At 39.9% G+C, this 18,522-nt stretch overlaps 1 protein-coding gene across 5 annotated transcripts in view; it reads right to left on the reverse strand.

Moving 5' to 3' along the window:
* Nucleotides 1–14,488: 14,488 nt before the first annotated feature.
* Nucleotides 14,489–18,522, reverse strand: part of LOC119548833 (CUGBP Elav-like family member 2) — a 123,929-nt gene continuing 119,895 nt past the window's right edge. For 4 of the 5 annotated variants that reach the window (XR_005219331.1, XR_005219329.1, XR_005219330.1 and 1 more), the window contains 3 exons: nt 16,091–16,522; nt 14,665–14,756; nt 14,489–14,607 (listed from right to left, as the gene is read on the reverse strand). Coding sequence is in view for 1 of the 5 variants with exons in the window: in XM_037856450.1 (XP_037712378.1) it covers nt 16,254–16,522 (269 nt within the window). In the remaining 4 variants the exon portion in view is untranslated. Of the gene's footprint in view, nt 14,608–14,664; nt 14,757–15,296; nt 16,523–18,522 lie in introns of those variants that run through there. The other variant, XM_037856450.1, reaches the window with a different exon arrangement.

Raw genomic sequence — 18,522 nt, forward strand, 5'->3', positions numbered from 1 at the left:
ATTTGTAATTTGTTTAGTTCGGCCAGGCGGGCGGGTGGTCGATCGAGACCCCTCCTCATATCTGCAGATTCATTTTCATATTCATATTCATGGGAAAATTGAATTTTCGCAAATTATTTGCTTGGTTAGTTCTATGGCTTCCACAAAATTGTTTGCCAGCACACAGAAGAGTCAGCAGATGGGGCTTCTTCTTCATTATCTTGCGAGCACAATGCCCGGAAAACTGGACCTGCTCTGCCATATTCGGAAAACTCTTTGAGTCGACTCGTAATTGAAATGTGTGATAGCACACTCACCAGCCCGTGATAACAATAGGCATTAGTTTCCCAGCACAACAGAGCTGGGGTATGGAATGACTGCACACCAGAAGTGTTTATTTGGAGAACATAATTGGAAAAATAAGCAAATATACGACTAGTTCTACAAAGTTTTTACTTTTTAATTTCGACAAGAGTTGGATCATGGAAAAACTTGTACAGTCGAACACCTTAATTGGGTACTTAAGTATTCAAAATATATTTATGGCCTTTGGTTACCTGAGTGCAGGACTATACTTACAATCATTTTCCAGAGATCACATTTAAAACTGTCTTTGTGAATAAGGGCAATCTTTAATCGGGCTTATGCGCAGTTTCCAGTAATTCGCTAATATCCATATGAGAAATCCTTGACTTATGTGCGGTGTTCATGCGAATGCCCGTCAGTTGGAATTGCGAATCCAAAGCGGAATTGACAAATGCCAGAAGCATAGGGCAAAAATCGATTGCCATTTTGTCATTTTTCAGTGGAAATTTCAACGCTTTCTGAGCGATTAGGCGCCACATCGAGGGGAGGAAAATTCTGCTGGCATGTGTATCGATAAGAACACGATAATGATGTCTAAGTCGCAAAATCCAATAATGAAAATTAATTTCTCACACACAGACTCGTTCGCGGGGAGCGTAAGCCACAGGCCCCAAAGCAATTTATGCCAAATTGGCAGGGGGAGCGATGTAGAAGGATGTTCAGACAGTCACTTCCACGCCTGAAATATTTTTGACACCTGCAGAATTCCTATTGACAGCTGTGCAGGTGGAAGGCTTTGGGGCTGGGGCTGGGGCTGGGGCGGTGGTGGGGTCTTTGGAAAATTCGCGTTTGAATTCGAAGCGTTTCGGGTTCGGGTTTCAGGTTCCCATTTCCTGAGAAGGGGTTTCCGGGGCTTTTCTATGCCGCGTGTGTGGGCATACGTGAAATTTTTGACAGTTATTTTAATGAAATTATGCAAGCACACTTTCACACATTCACCCACTCGAAAGAGCGGTGAAGGGGCTGGGTGAAAGGAGGGTGGTGCTCGCCTGCAGCTGATTCGAGAGTTTTCGGAGTGGGCCATTCACTCCGTATGTGGGTTAATCATATGCATTTCGAGGTTTGCAGGCGGCCAACGCTTTGCCACGCAGCATTTTGGTTATTTAATTAGCGCCCCGCAGGAACACACACAAACTAGGGGTGCTAGCACACACAATTAAAGCTCACGTGTCCGCAAACATTTTCTGTTTGAGGTCCAAACCTTTACTAAAGTTTCTGTTAAATTTAAGGTAATTAGAGTCCTTTGGCGGAGAATATAAATTACCTATTATTAGGGTTGTTTCTATTTCAGACACGCATGTTGGTATAATTTAAACACCAAGAGGAATGATCAGAATATTAACAAAAAGATAAATAAACAGCTTATAAAAGTACTAAAAACAGCTAAAGATTGATTCATTTATTGATCTATTGGTTGTTAAAATACTTTTTACGTAACTGTATGTACTCAAAAATATTTAGATAACTTCTAGTGATTCTTTTAAATTCCCCGAACTCTATTGTTACAATCTTATAACCATATTTGGTTGCATGATGTAATCGAAATTGTACTTTTCAAGTGCTCTTCTTATTTCTTTTTGGGCTTCCTTGGGTTCCCTGTTATTACGCCATGTCATCTCTAGTGTCTCATCGACTTTTGTGAGCCCAGTGCACCCCCGACACTCCCCGAGTGGCTGTGCTACCCACCAAAATTGTCGCACTGCCGGAGAAATTATCCCCCGGGGTTGACGAAGGTGAGCACGTGTTGAGTTCGCAAAAAACACGGCAAATGGAAAGAAAAGTACAAACTTTTATTTGATACGTTTTTGATTTGCGTTGTCAGACAATGTCAATGTCTATCCCTGGATCTGTCGCCAGCTCCTGTTGAAAACAATGACAAGTCCTGCCGGAGAAGGGAGATTTGCCACTGGAGACAGGAGACAGGAAACGGAAGCCGGGGGACAGAGGAGAAAGGCACTGGGGCAGACGAATGCGCCAAAGTCTCAAGTGCATCATGACACGTGAGTTTTTTGCTGAACAGTTCGGTTGAGTTTTTGGTAATTTGATTTCGACACTGAGATTTTCCCGGGGGCAGGTGGCAAAGCGGGCGAAGTTAAAGTTAACGCTACATTTGATGCCAATGGCAAAACAAATGCGGCAACGTGTGAGGAATTTTCAAGATGCCATCCGCCTTTCGTTTTCTGTAGGGCGGGAGTTTTGGGGGCGAATAATTTTGCATATTTGATTCTGGGCTAATAGAAAGAAAATGGCTTCGATTTTATTTAAGCGAGATAATTGGCTGGGGCAATTGCAATTTGTTTACTTCTTTTGTATTGGTAAAAACGACCCTTTAGAAAATGCTATGCTGTGAGATAAGGATTGTTGTACATATAATGAAAAGTAGTTATATCGGTATTTTAGTTATAGAAATTTAGATAAAGAGTTTGAAGTAAGAAATAGGTATAAATTTATTTAATTTTTTAATATTATCTCATACTTGAAGGCTTAAATTTATGACTTTACATGTTTCCTACTAGATCCTTGATATTTTTTAGAGTAGTTCCACCTGCGACTTTAACGCCCTGTGAGCTTTCACTTTATTTTTTGAAAACAACGCACGTATTTGTCGTTTCCATTACAGTTGTGCTGATTTTGATTTGCTGCCCTTATGTTGGGCTGCCTGCTGTGCCCCTCCCAGCGAACACCCTCTGCCCCGCCACTGCCAGTCAATCTCAAATTCACTCAATCAGTCAGCCCAGGCAGTTTCAGTTAGTCGTTGCGTCAACACTTTGCCAACTGCCAGGGGGGGCGGCAAACACCTGCCACGCCCACACATTTCGGTTATATGTTTTGTTCGAGTCACGTCTGTTGTTGTTGCGAAAACGGCTATTTTTTGCAGCTCGTTTGCCGACTTATGACTTTTGTGCCAGCGCTCATAGGCAATTTCTATCCACCGCCGGAGGGGGCGGGCTCAGGTGGGCGTGGCACATTTGTCATACTCAAATTTAAAATTCAATTTACTTGCGTCATAAATTTAATAGCACAGCCAGAGGCACCGCCACAGGCACAAATGCCAGTTGATTTTTCCATATGCGATACTTCTACGTCGACGTGTGAAGGGTTAACGCCAGCGAAAGGGCTTAATGGGAGGGGTAGGTGGGGGTGGGTGGGTTATATTAGCCAGGATATTTTGAGGAACATATAAAAACCATCATTGGATCACATTGGAATATTTTATTGGTGCTAACGCAGTCAAATCAGAGGAAATAAACTGAAGAACACGCGGAAATAAAATCTGGAAGGCCAATCAAAATATGTGTATGATTGTACTGAGGGATTTAAAAAATGAATGGAAAAGAAATTGAAGAATACAAGAACTAATAGCACAAAAAAAAAATTTTAAGATTATAAAAATACATAACTATAAGAAACATAATAACATTTAATATATAAAAACAAAATTTTTAAAATTGTTATATTAAATATATTATAGTCCGAAATAGCCTCTGTGGGGCTTTAAGATTTTTGTTTGGCATTCTAAGACTAACCACACTTTTCAAGATGTTAAAGCCGCAACTCAGTGGAAGCCCAAAAACATTCCCTCATTTGGTACAACTGCCTCTCATTAGGCATATAAAACATGGTAATTGCTTAGCTTGTTAGATGTTAGCAAGACTTTTAATCCACATACACTCCAGCCGAAAAAAGAATTAAAACTTAAAAGGAAATCTCTGCCCAGTCCTCAAGGCGTATACGTAACGGCGTATACGTAATATGCTAAACAAAAGTGCGCCAATTAGAAGGGAAGTTCAGTTTTTAAGCCCAGTCCCAAGCCCACAGAACCGCAAAAGCCAGAAAGTTGATTTCTTAACAGTCCCCTGCCCCAAAAGCCGCAAACCGAACAAAATGTCAGACGGAGACAGTCGACGAAGTCGGAGCAGCTCCAAAATTCTAAGCCAAAAAATGTTGCAGCAGCAGACCACAGAATTAAGCTGAAATGAGTCCGGCTCAGTGTGTGGAAATGGGTGTTTCAGGATAGGAGAATATGTGCGAGGGAGTCCGGGTGTTGTCAGTAACTTGTCTACTTGTTGTCTGTATCGTGTGGCAGTTTTTGGGCCCGAGTTTCAAGACCCACACTTCGAGGCATATGCAGGAAAAAGATGAATGCATTACAAATGAAGACAGCTGGGGGCAGGTCAGATGGAGAGTACCCTCATCAAAGGAAAAGTCACGTGACCAACAGCTTACGTAGGTAACTACTGCATTTTGCAGTCAAAGCTTGCCCCAAGATCTTTAAAAGATATTTTTCCGAAGTCTCTAATAAAATAAATATCTGCTCATTAAAAATTTCATATTAAATATTTGAACAAAATACAAAAACATTGAATCAAAATTTTAAATGACATAAACAACCTTTCCGCGGTATTTCAATATTCACCTTTTAAGCTTAACTTGCGTAATTCAATTGGTATCACACACCTTGTATTGTACTATACAGGTTTCTATATATAAGTATCTTTTGGTTAATTTTACGCATAAAATGTATTTTTATGTAGGTGTAGGATACCCGAAATTTAAATGTCGGATCTAAACTGCAGAGCAACAAACATTCGCTAGTTGAGTTTTTGAATAGTTAAGTCATTTCTTGTTATATTTATATTTGATGTACATTTTGTGGCTTGGCCAGAGTTTTGAACAGAGATGGAAAAGTCGGCTGACAGTCAGAAGGGTCTGAGTGAAATATTCTGATTTGCGTCTTGTCACGCAGAAATAAAGCTAAAGTCCATTTTAATTGAGTTTTTCTCATGTTGCAAAATGCTTTTTGCAAATTTATGACTGCAGACCGAGCAGCAGAAAATTGGGTAGAACCAACTGAACTGAACCAAATCCCACCGAACCGAATCGAGCCATATGAATGTGTAATAAAATGCATTTTTGGCCATTTTGTCACATGAATTTAATTTAATTTAGATTTGGACCGACAGCCGGCAAGGATCAAATGAAATGAAAAGAGCGTCGAAGGAAATGCTGAATATGAGTGAAATGAAATGGAATTATGTGCGGCTCAAATTTTATGGTCGAATGTGGCAGTTAAATTGAGCAGGGAAAGCGGCAAGTATTTTCATGGAAATGTGGAAAAGTTTTTCCTTTTCCGAGATCCTCAGCTTCTTCTTACTTACTTGCTGGTGTATGACAAAGTTTTCTTCGTCTTGCGCTTGTTATTTTCCACGTGCAGCGCTCGATATCAAAGAAAACAACTGGCAAGATTTCAAACAGCGGATTTCCCCCTTCCCATTTCCATTTTCATTTTCCGACCCCCTTCGCCACTTCAATTGAGCGGTGGCGGCTGCTTTTAACGTTTCTGTTTTTCCGTTGTTTAATTTTTATTTTTATTTTGATTTCGCCAGCGGCTTCTTGCACCGCTCACCCCTCGGAAAATCTGCGTAATCATTGGCAGACGGGCACGGGAAAAGCGGAACAGGAAAAATAAGTTTTGCCGCAAAAATAAATAAATAAATATCATTTTGTATAATAAAATGCAGGCGTGGAGGGGCAAAACTCGAGTAAACAACAGGAAGCATAAATTGTGTTATTGTAGCTTATAGGGGAAAAGCGAAGGGAAGGTGGTGGAGACAGCAGAGAAAGGGGAAGGCGGGAAAACTGGTCGATTTTGATGTGATTAGGCCTGTTTGGACGGAAATGGTTTAGTTAAAGAGAAAACTGGAAATAGAATCAACTTGTCCGTGGTCCTGGCAAAATGTTTTTCAATAAGTACATAACGAAATTGCAAATGTTGATTACTAATTTCCCGAAAACGTAAGAGATTTATTCATTACTTAAAAAATAAATTTATTTTAAATCTAAAATAAAACAAGAAAGGAAGTTAACTTCGGCAAGTTATTAAATTTAAAAATACAAAAAATGATATTCCCAATAGTATAAGATAATATGTCAAAAAACACCGAAGCTATAATTTGTTTCATATTATTTTCCCACCAATTTTCCGATCGTTCCTATGGCAGCTATATGATATAGTCGTCCGATTTTGATAAAATTAAATTCGAAATTCAGAACTAACTAAAAAATGTTATTTCCAAGCGTAGGAGGTTATATGTTAAAAAACACCGAAGCTATAATTTGTTTCATATTATTTTCTTAACAATTTTTCGATCGTTCCTATGGCAGCTATATGACATAGTCGTCCGCTTTTGATAAAATTTAATTTGAAACTGCAAACTAATTAAAAAATGTAATGTCCAAGCTTAGAAGGTTATATGGTAAAAAACACCAAATATATAATTTTTGAAAATTTTTTTTCCGATTATTCCTATGGGAGCTATAAGATTTAGTTGTCCGATCCGGCTGGTTCCGACTTATATTCTACCTGCAAAAGATATAAGACTTTCGGGAAAGTTTCAGCCCGATAGCTTTAAAACTGAGAGACTGAGGGACAGACGGACAGACGGACATGGCTAGATCGATTCGTCTAGTCATGCTGATCAAGAATATATATACTTTATGGGGCCGGAAACGTCTCCTTCACTGCGTTGCAAACTTCTGACTGAAATCAATATACCTTCTGCAAGCGTAAAAAAAAAAAACAAGGAAGAACGCTATGGTCGAGTACCTCGACTATCAGATACCCGTTACTCACCTAAAGGGACCAAAGGGAAACGGAGATATGCAAGCAGCAAAGCGAGATTTAAATGCGCCACCTACCGACGGAAGACAGATTTAAGCATTGTGGGCGTTAGGGTAGGCGTGGCAAATTTTTTTTTGGATCAATCGATAGGCATTGACGAGACCAATACATTTCAGTTAAAATTTTTAATCTAGCATAAAAATTTTGGGCGCCACAGGCTTGGGCGGTTTGTGGGCGTTAGAGTGGGCGTGGCATATTCGCATAACAAACTTGCGCTGCGTACAAGGCTACGGAATCTAAATCTGAAATCCCAATACTCTATCTTTGAAAGTTTCCGAGATATCCGCGTTCATACTTACGATTTTTTGACGTTTGTGGGCGGTTTGTGGGCGTTAAAGTGGGCGTGGCAAACTTTTTTTTAAGTCAATCGATAGGTATTGATGAGAACAATTCATTTCAGTTTAAATTTTTACTCTAGCATCAAAAGGAGCCACAGTTTTGGGCGGTTTGTGGGCGTTAGAGTGGGCGTGGCACTCTACTGAAACAAACTTGCGCTGCGTAAGAAGCTCAGGAATCTGCTCGCCAAATCTCAATAGCCTAGCTCTCATAGTTTCCAAGATCTCAGCGTTCATCCGGACAGACGGACAGACGGACATGGCTAGATCGACTCGGCTAGTGATCCTGATCAAGAATATATATACTTTATGGGGTCGGAAACGCTTCCTTCTGCCTGTTACATACTTTCCGACGAATCTAGTATACCCTTTTACTCTACGAGTAACGGGTATAATAAATGCTAGTAAAGTAACAAAAGTATTGCTATACCTTCAAGTTGAGTATAAATGTTTAACAACTGTTTCTATGCAATGGTGAACTTTTTAAAAAGCCAAAAATGAATCCATAATTTTGGTGTGTTTGCATCCCCCAGCGAACATGTTTTAATCACAGTATTAAGAAGGGGTTATCCCAAAAACAAAGGAGAGATCTCCCGCGTTCATCTGCCATTCAACTCCCAACAGCAACTCCCCGGCACATTTGCCAAATCAATATGCAATATCCCACAAGTAACGGATTTCAAACTTTCACCCACCACCCACTCACACTCACTGGGCAATCATATCGATGGGGAGAGATCCGAACCCGAACCGCCTGTCATAAAAGCCGCACACACAAAAATACGAGTAGTTGGCTGTATCAAGAGGGAACTGTGGCATGAAAAGCACAAAAACTAGGTTAGTTGCCGAGATTTTTTACCTTCGCTAACACGACCCCGCCCCCACCTCCCCCTCCGCCCACTCCACCCCACAAGAATAACAATTGCACCCTCTAACCCCTGACCCCACCCACTGCCATTCGTCGACGTCCCAGAGCCATCCGTTCATGTCTCTGCCAATGCATTTCAAAACAGGAGCAGCAGAAGAAGCGAATCGGGAAAGGCGTTTGGCCACGCCCCCGCCTCCGCCCCCTCCATATCTGTCAAGTGAACTGGAAGTGATACGGATATATGGGGGTATGGAAAGGGGGTGTAGGAAGAACGCTGAGCGTGTTCACGTGCAAAATTGCAGCGATTCCCTAGCGGGTTTCGGTTTCTCCTTCAAAATCGAATTCACTTTGCTGGATACACTGAGAAAAAGTAAAAAACACCACTTGAAATGGTTCCCTTGCGGCAGAAAATCAAGAGTCTCCTGGTTTTGAACTTTTACATTTTATTTCTTTTTTCAAAATGTACGATTTAAAATATGATATTGGGTAATCCACAATTTAAAATGTCTAAGATCTTTAATTTTAAATTCTATATCCAAGGCACCGTTTTTTCCAGTGCAGCATGTGTGTGCCTGTAACGGTGTGCGTATGCGAGTGCAATTCGAGTTCGATTTGGAGTGTGATCGATGACGATGACGGGCAGGATGCGATGCGAACAGGAAACGGACTGCCAAGGATTTTAATCAGCTGTTGTCGCTCCCCCTGAATTCGGGCTGAGGAAGGCAGCTTGGAAGCCGATCGGTTGCGGTAACGGCCAGTCGCCCGGCGACCATTGAGAAGCTGGCCATGGCCAGTAGAGAGAACAAAGGACTGCTGACTGATTTGCCAGGACAGGCATTTGTCTTAGCCATACGAACAATCACGTTGGATGAGGTAGGGAATTGTTCCGTAGCTGCATCTTTAAAATCCGGATGAATATCTAGAGTTCTTCGCAAGATAAAGGATACCTATTATTCAGTATCTCTGAAAAAGGGCAATATAATTATCTTAGCACTGGCATCTTAGGCTAAAACTATTAGTTCGGGCTTAAGACCTGTCCATGTAATACGTAATCATAGTTTGGCCAGTTTCTAGAGACCCTCCATGGAATCAATTTTGAGAACAAATCAAATATTTTGATTCCTTCTATGTGAGAACTTAATATATGGATCCCCCCTTTGGACAGACCCCTTTTCATTTGTGTCAATCTCAAAAATATAATGGCTTACAAATACATAATTATGAAACCATAGAAAAACAAGGCTATACTTAAACTTAACTTAAATAGTCCGTGGTAATTTACCCATTATGGTTTCTCCACTGTGTTCTTTAGCTGAACCTATTAGCACTCGCCCTAATGTATTTGGCTTCTCATTCTATGCGATTCCGACAACCTTGGTTTGCACACCATCTTTCTGGCCACAGATTGTTTGTCCACATTGCAACGCCGCTAAATTGTTTGTCTTTTGTGTGTGTGCTTGTATCTGCGAGGCTGCAGCCCCTCTATCCCCACTCCCTTCGCCCAGTCTTTCATTTGGGGGAACCCCATCGATGTGCGTGCAATGCCATTAACAATACGCCCAATGCCAAAAACGGGCAAACGCGCCAAATCCATTGTTATTTCGGTGGTCGATTGTTGTTCTTCCGGCTTGCGTGAGCTTACTGTGGCCCCAGCCACGCCCCTGCCTCCGCCCGCCCCCCGCTGGGTAAATTGTGCAAACAAACAGCGGATGTTAGAGCGGAGAAGAGGATGGGTTGTTCTGAAAGGATGCTGCTGAGTACACTCAGAGAAACGAATTCACAGTGCTTATTGTTATGCATTTGATTACGAATCTGAAAACGCTACCCATTGCGCTGCGTGCAAATTTTTTGCATTCCTGATTGCTTAATTTCTGGGGTATAGGTGATGGCTAATAATATTCGTTAAGAAAGGTTAAATTTGCCAAGAAAGTTTTTAATACTTGTAAAGGTTTTTGTTTTGCAAAATAGACAGGGATTGAAGCAAGTGCTCTTTGTATATTTAAACCGCTTTTCACGAAATAACAACACAATAAATTGTCTCTAGCACACCTTTTCAAATATTTCCGAAATCTTTTTCGGAATCATTTGTTCATTGTCTAGTTTTAATTTTGGGTAACCTGCCCAGTTTTTTTTCTAACTGCATGCAGAACTTGTGCCACAAATCGCTTCAATTTTGGTGGCCCACTCCGCTCCTATCATCTCATCTCTTTCCCTGACAGAGTTGGAGGATAATTTGGCGAATTGGAGGGCGGCTGTGAGTGGGCCTGGGCTTTGTTTTTTCAGCTCGGTTTGTTCTCAACTGCAATAATCTTATTAGCAGTTTGTTGTTCGAACCTAATCAATTACCAACGTAATTACAAACTTTGCTAATCTGCCTCGGTTTCCCCAGCAACGCTTTCCCAGGCCGTTCCCCCATATTGTTCATGACCGTGTCAGTGCTCGTGTTCGTGTCCCTGTCGCTGTTCATGTTCACGTCTAGATTGGAATACATCCTGCATACATGTAGTACCAATCCCAGTCCCACAGGCCCGTGGATGAAACGCGCTCCGCTGATGCGGCTCAAATTTAGTGGCCTAAATAGTGATTTAACCAGTGGAGCATGACAAAAGATCTCATCAAACGTTGGCAAATTGTTAACCAGAAACTGAGAGAGATGGAAGCGGAAGAGATTTCGATTAGGCGTAGTTGCGGGGCTTCCAAGTCCCAGGATGGTTCACAAGAGTACAGATTGAAACTCAATTAACGTTTTTGAAATGGGCTTAATTCATTCTATTTTTAGAGCACTATCAATATCTTCAACTTGTTTTTGTACTACTCAAGCTAAAGCTTGTTTATCAGCATATGAAAAGTACTCTAACTGTTTCAAAAATACTTAAATCAGAAAATGAAGAGTCGTTTAAAATAAACACAATTACAAAATAGTAATTAGTAAAATTAACTTTTCATTTAAAAACACTTTTTCAATTATTAAGGACAATTCGCTACCAATAAGACTCATCGAAAGATGTGAAATCATAACACTTAAAATATTGTATTAATGAACAGAAAATAAAAAACTACACAAAAAAACAAGGAAGAACGCTATAGTCGAGTACCTCGAATATCAGATACCCGTTACTCAGCTAAAGGGACCAAAGGGAAATGGAGATATGCAAGCAGCAAAGCGAGATTGAAATGCGCCACCTATCGGCGGTAGACAGATTTAAGCGTTTTGGGCGTTAGAGTGGGCGTGGCAAATTTTTTGGGTCAATTGATAGGTATTGACGAGACCAATACATTTCAGTTAAAATTTTGTATCTAGCATGAAAATTGTGGGCGCCACAGGCTTGGGCGGTTTGTGGGCGTTAGAGTGGGCGTGGCATATTTGCGTAACAAACTTGCGCTGCGCACAAGGCTACGGAATCTAAATCTGAGATCCCAATTCTCTATCCTTGATGGTTTCCGAGATATCCACGTTCATACTTACGATTTTTTGAAGTTTGTGGGCGGTTTGTGGGCGTAAGAGTGGGTGTGGCAAACTTTTTTATTTATCAATCGATAGGTATTGATAAGAACAATACATTTCAGTTAGGAGCCACAGTTTTGGGCGGTTTGTGGGCGTAAGAGTGGGCGTAAGAGTGGGCGTAAGAGTGGGCGTGGCACTCTACTGAAACAAACTTGCGCTGCGTAAGAAGCTCAGGAATCTGCACGCCAAATCTCAATAGCCTAGCTCTCATAGTTTTCGAGATCTCAGCGTTCATCCGGACAGACAGACGAACAGACGGACATGGCTAGATCGACTCGGCTAGTGATCCTGATCAAGAATATATACACTTTATGGGGTCGGAAACTCTTCCTTCTGCCTGTTACATACTTTCCGACGAATCTAGTATACCCTTTTACTCTACGAGTAACGGGTATAAATAGTAATTGACCTATGCAGACAGTTAAGTAACTATAAAAAATTGTACTTTACTATAAAAATGGTTATATATGTATTTGTTTTTGCTTTTTTTACTTTTTTAATGTTAAACCACTATTAAAATAGGTACATTCAAGTGATTTGTGTATTTTGTTATTGGAATAGTAAAAAGTTGATTAAATATCAAAAATAGTTGTTCTATCGTACAAATTTTCCGCAATGTGTTGCTTGTTGGCTCTCAAGCCAAACTCTAAAAAGTTAAGACTTTACTTAAAAGATATATTCTCTAAAGTGTTAAACATCCACACTAGCTGGAAGTCACCTTTAAATTGTGCAAATTGGACATTTTTTTTTGCTTATAAATTACCATGCTATAGTACGGTATCTATGAATTTAATTAGCTTTGTAAATATTAAGGTATATATTATATATATGGACATTTTTTTTTGCTTATAAATTACCATGCTATAGTACGGTATCTATGAATTTAATTAGCTTTGTAAATATTAAGGTATATATTATATATATATACAGGTTGGATAACTTTGAAAATAGTTTTTTAACTACAATCCATCGGTTGGATCCACTCTACTCTTTTTATAGATTCATTTACGTAATACGTTTGGGAAAAATTGACAATTCGATGGTTGGGGATTTTACTATTCTACTGGCCTATTTTACCAACCGAATTTTTTTATTTTATTTAAAACAGAGCAACGAGTATATAATATCCCAGGCACTCGACTAAAGCGTTTCTTCGTTTTTGTTCCTCCTTTACTCTTTATGTACAACTAGTGGTACCTACCTTTACCTAATTCCAAAACATCCACCAACTTTTTATACAAATGATTTATCGCAGACTTCCACACACTTTCATCAGTCTACCGGATCAATGCCGCTTATCGCACACCAACAATCAGTTTTGCCCCTTCTCACCATTGTTGCAGCGGCGTCTATCTATTGGGATTTGCTAGAGGAATGCCAATAACTTTTCGGCTTAATCAAATGCCAAAATATTTGAATATGCCAAGTCAAAATTATTGCCGTGTAAGCTCCGCCGCCGCCCCTTTTGGCATTTGCTGTCGACAGAAGCGGAGGAAAAGTTTTCCACGCATGATTTAAATGGAAATAAATCTTGCGTTAAGACTCGACTTGGATTTGGATTATGCAAGCCTGCGGAGGAGCGGAGCGAACTGCTGCGTCACGTAGTTGGTAAATTTGTTTACACGTCCTGCCGGTTGGCCCTCGCACTTGGGTCTTAGGATCTCGCCAGGATTCAGCTCCCCGGGCTACCCGCCCCCACAGGTCCACAATTGGCATAAAGTTTCTCATATGCAAATCGCAAGTTTAGCAAAATATTTCGTTTATTGTTGAAGTTTTCCTTTAGTTACTCTCGCTCTGTCTCCCTCAGTCGTCAACATTTTGTATGTTTTCCGTTCATTTTTCTTGACTTGCTTGCCTGGAAGTTTTCCCTCGCAAAGTTTTTTGGCTTTAGACATTTTTTGATAAATTATCCAGCGTCAGTTCGTGTAAGTTTGTGCCAGTAAAAATGCGCTCTCCTTTTTTAATAAAAATCATGACACCTTTTATTGATTTACTTATTCTGTTTGGATGCTGATGTGTGATTGTGTGGGGGTGTGTTGTGTAGCAATATACACTGAAGACTTAATAGATACATATAATCCATTCGCTTAACTAACTGCGTTTTATCACTAGAATTACGTTCTCGCTGTTTACTGCCTTAATATAGCCAATGCAAATATTTATCGCGGTTTTCCAAACTAATACTTCAATCTGCATCCACATTAAATGGCATTCTAATTTCATTTGTCCGAAAGGGGAATTCGCTTAATATCTAGTCAGAACACACAGCCTTGCTTTGTTTCTCTAAAAAATTACACTTAGCAGCTAATTATTAATTACACATTTAATTACACACAGAACACTTTTTACGTTAAGCTTACTCCTAAGGTGAATGCTAATTTCTGCGTTGAAATTATGTTTAATTTAAAGCCACATCCAGATAGTTTGTATAAAATGCACACAGCTTAGACTCTACTTCAAACAAAGACAAACGATCAATTTAGAAACTTAATTCAAAGCCATAAATTATTTAGCTAACCCTTCCATCTGATTTGTCAATGCTTTTGTTCAGCTTCAAAACCAATTTATTATATTTGACAACAAACTGAAACTCAGATTTTGTTCAGTTTATTTTTATAAATTTACTTTGTTAAAATTAGTTTGCTTTACAAGCATATAAAATGGCTTTTCTTGGCTATCGTACAACATGTTTGCATATTAATTTTTTTACAGGTTTTCCAATATGTTTGTGGTTCTAAAATGTACAGTAGTTGTAAATTTGTATGCGACAGCAGTGGAATAGGCATTTATTTTTGGGATTCTCGAGACTCAAGCGGATAATATTTACAAGTTTCAGGGACCTATGCGCCTTCTAAAAACGATTTGCGTACAACTGAAATGAGAGGAAGAATTAGAAGACTGAATATCTAGAGAAGGGGGTAAAACTTACCTTTCAACTGGCGGCTTGCATCAACTACCACTTGGCTTGCCTTTCCAAAAATAAAATAAATGGCAAAACTCTTCCAAACGTCAACATATCATCTGGAGAATATAAACAAGTTTAATTGATTAATTTCTAAATAAATATAGAACAAATCTGGTTGTGTTAAAGCGTGAAGGAACCAATCGCCTTAGATATGTTCTGAAATTAATAAAAATAAAAATGAAAAGCATTGTCGAATTAAAATTAAGTGTGATCACATACACCAACATAATACGCAAAGAAATACTTTGCTGTATTTTTAACCAAAGAACAACGTGTTAAGAACACAAAAAATAAGTACATTTTGTGTGCATTTGAAACAGAGAACAAAACTTTATTTAGATATGTATGCTGCGGTATGAAGTGTTTACATATGTGCATGATTTTTTACATCAACAAAGTATGCTACATTAGGCACTTATCTACTTCAAAAATGTGCGACGACAGAAAGCCAAATAAACTTCAACTAAAACAGAGAGTTTACAACGTAGTGAATCATATATAATAATATAATACCAGATTTGTGTAAATTTGGATGATGTAGCGAATGATAGAAACTAAAAAATAATATAATAAACTCCATTGATAAGACTTCAACATAAATAACAAGTTTTCCATTTTTGATTTCATTTGGTTTGTTGTCTTTTGTATGCATAGTTATTTTTACAAATTGCATAGTTAACACTGAGAAGCGTAAGTGAATTTGTTTGTTCAACTAATTATAATAATAATTGTGTTACTTATAATGCGTGTTAACAAAAACATTTCCTTTTTCAGTACAAATAAAAAATGTAAGTTAGTTTGGGGGTGTAACAAATCAGATAACTAAAAACTAATTATGCACATCAGCATAAATGTAGATATATATATATAAAAGAGATAATCCATTGAACAAAACGAGTAACTTGTAACTATAGCTAGAATATATATCATGTGGGTATATATTTATAATAAGAACTTCATTGTGACTTGCAACATGAGAGATGAACAAATCAAACAGAAAGAGCGAGTATAAAATTATGAGATATATCAAAAACTTATAAGCTAACACTCGAACAGATCCTTGTATTTTTTTGGGTTTTTTTTTATTTTTTGTTTCGTTTGTGAGTCATGAAAGTGTGTACAAAATGTTTAATAAAAAGGCGATGGTTCAACCAACTCGTACGACAGTTTAAAATATGAAAACAAGTCGTAAGGGTTCAAAGGGAACTTCAACAGAAAGTTAACTAAACTACGGTCTAATAGTTGTATTATTCGTTTCTTTTTTTTTTGGGTTTTGTGTTTTTTTTTCTAATTCAACATATAACGTGCTAAATCATAAGCGATTCTGTCTCTTTTTGGCACAGATTCATGTCTTTTTCTGCTCTGGTATTTGGTTTTTCATGATACGTACAACGTTGGCATTCGCATCTTCGTTTACTCTTGCAACGCGCGCGCTCTACACGGGCTACTCTTCATTCATTGACTACTCCATATTTCACAAATCTCAATATTCCTCTACTCGGTGTGTCCGGATAACCTCGCTGCTGACGGTGGGAATCCTCCGACAATGCCCTCTAGTAGGGCTTGGAGTCCTTGGGCTTCTTCAGCTGCACCTTGAGGCGCTTGGTGCCCACCTGGAAGCCGTTCATCGCCTTGATGGCCACCTGGGCCGAGTCCGGATTGTCGAACGAGACGAAGCCAAAGCACTTGGACAGGCTGGTCTGCTTGTCGATGAACACCTTGGCCGAGATCACATTGCCGAAGGGCAGGAACGTGGAGGCCAGATCCGTGTCGGTGAACTCCTGCGGCAGATGGTAGATGAAAAGGTTGCATCCCTCGGGTCCTGAAAGAAAGTAAAGGATGTTCCATTAATTTTTTGTTTTTTGGAATTACGAGTCATAATAAAGGACTTAAGTCTATCGTCAATAAATATTCCACCTTCAATACAATAATCAAACTGTGGTTTATCGACTTCATGTAAGTAATCAGATATCGGCCCTATAGTTTCTGCTGCTGCAACTAGTCCACATTATAGACCCACCTAGCAGGGAACTATTAATTAACCAGTTGCATTCTTGCACTCCCTGTGTTTTACCCATCACCCCCCGAGTTTCCACCCACTGAACCGCAGAATACAGAGGGAAAGTTGAGCGGACAAAGAGTGAAATTATATGGGTCCAATGGCGGAGATTAGGGGAAGGGATGGGCCCCAGCAGCAGCTGATTGCCAAGCGGAAGCGGAAATGATGCCTCGTCCCTCTCTTTCGCACTTGTCTCGCCATCTCCTTTGCTCCCGTCAACTGTCTGCCGTACGTGTGTGGGTGTGACACTTTGTTTAGCAGCACGTGCTATTGCGACTGCTGACATCGTCATCATTATCTTTCGGGGCATTATCATCGCCATTCCCGGCGTTATCATCATCGCCCCGTCCCTGTCTGCCGCCCTATCCCCGTCCCTGTCACACGCACATTAACGTGGCTCGCGCCTCGTGCTGCGGTTGCACTTTTCGTGCAAATTACTGTCAACGTCACTGGCAATGAGCAGTCAGCAGTCAGCAGTAATACAACCCACCAGCATCCGAAATCCAAGGCACCCAGCTCGGATAGAAAGAGACGGAAAGTGGGGTGTTGGAAAGAGAGGGGTGATAGCAGTGCCAGCAGTCGCGTTTTCACTTTCGTGATGCTTTTTAATGACAGCAAAACGCTTCAAATGGCAGCTGGCATTTTGCGGTCCTGTCTTTCAATTTGATCTGGATGAAATCCAAAAAATAAGAAAAAACAATGGTAACGAAAAGAAGTAAAAAAACACCTACGGTTACTCGCATTCCGAATAAAAACAAAGTATCGAAAAATAATTGACACCCAAACATTACAAATATAAAACCTAAAATTAACTTAATATTAAAAATACTTTTATCTGATATTAAGAATCTCGCTTTAATTTTAAAAACTAATTGCCCATCACAACATTAAATTAACCACTTTATATGATAGCTGAACAATGAATGAATCTATATAGACCTGCCTTATAAATTTAAGAAATGCTTTAGTACATCAATCTTAAGTATCTTGATGTGTGTTTTCCTTTCTTTCGATTTTTAATTTTCCAAAACTCATGAATCTCCTCACGATGTCCCAGTCATCATTAAAGCAAACTGTTACACTCTTTGATGAGTCCCCACCCACATACACACACGCTGAGATTCACACTCGCTGTAATCGGATAAGTTTGTAGTGGTTCCAGGACATCATGCAGCACCCACGGCCACCACGGCGGCATCCATAACTCTCACTCCATCATCGTTTGCCACAAGCACTGCTATTGATCACCTTGATGTATGGGTTGGCCACCGTAGGCCTGCAATCCCAGTAGGTTCTCCTCAATCCGCCCACCCAGGCCTCCCTCGCCTCCCTCAGTGCCACGCCCTCGAGGTAAACTGACTGCTGACAGATTGCCCGACGCTGATGCGATTACAAAATGAAGCCAAATTGAATGGCGAAGAAAGCTGCTCCTCCGGAGGCATCTCCTTCGGTCACAAGCCGTTGACGTTGCCAGGATTTTAATATTAATTGACTCGGGGCTCTCGTCATGCACTTGTTGCTTTGAAATTTTGCACGCCCAACAATTAATTTAGGCTCAGGATGGGGAACGAAACGGGAAGTAAAAAGTCCAATTAAAAGTGCTTCAAGCTATTGAATTACGCGACTAACAAGCGACACGTGTGGCTCGACACGATACATAATTAGATGAAAGGACAAATGTGAAGGCAGGCGGCACGAGATGTTTCTAAGGCAACAAATTAAGGTAACAATTTTGAATGACACTCGACAATTTCCTGGAAGAT

The sequence above is a fragment of the Drosophila subpulchrella genome, chromosome 2L (assembly GCF_014743375.2).
Source record: "Drosophila subpulchrella strain 33 F10 #4 breed RU33 chromosome 2L, RU_Dsub_v1.1 Primary Assembly, whole genome shotgun sequence".
NCBI lineage: Eukaryota > Metazoa > Arthropoda > Insecta > Diptera > Drosophilidae > Drosophila > Drosophila subpulchrella.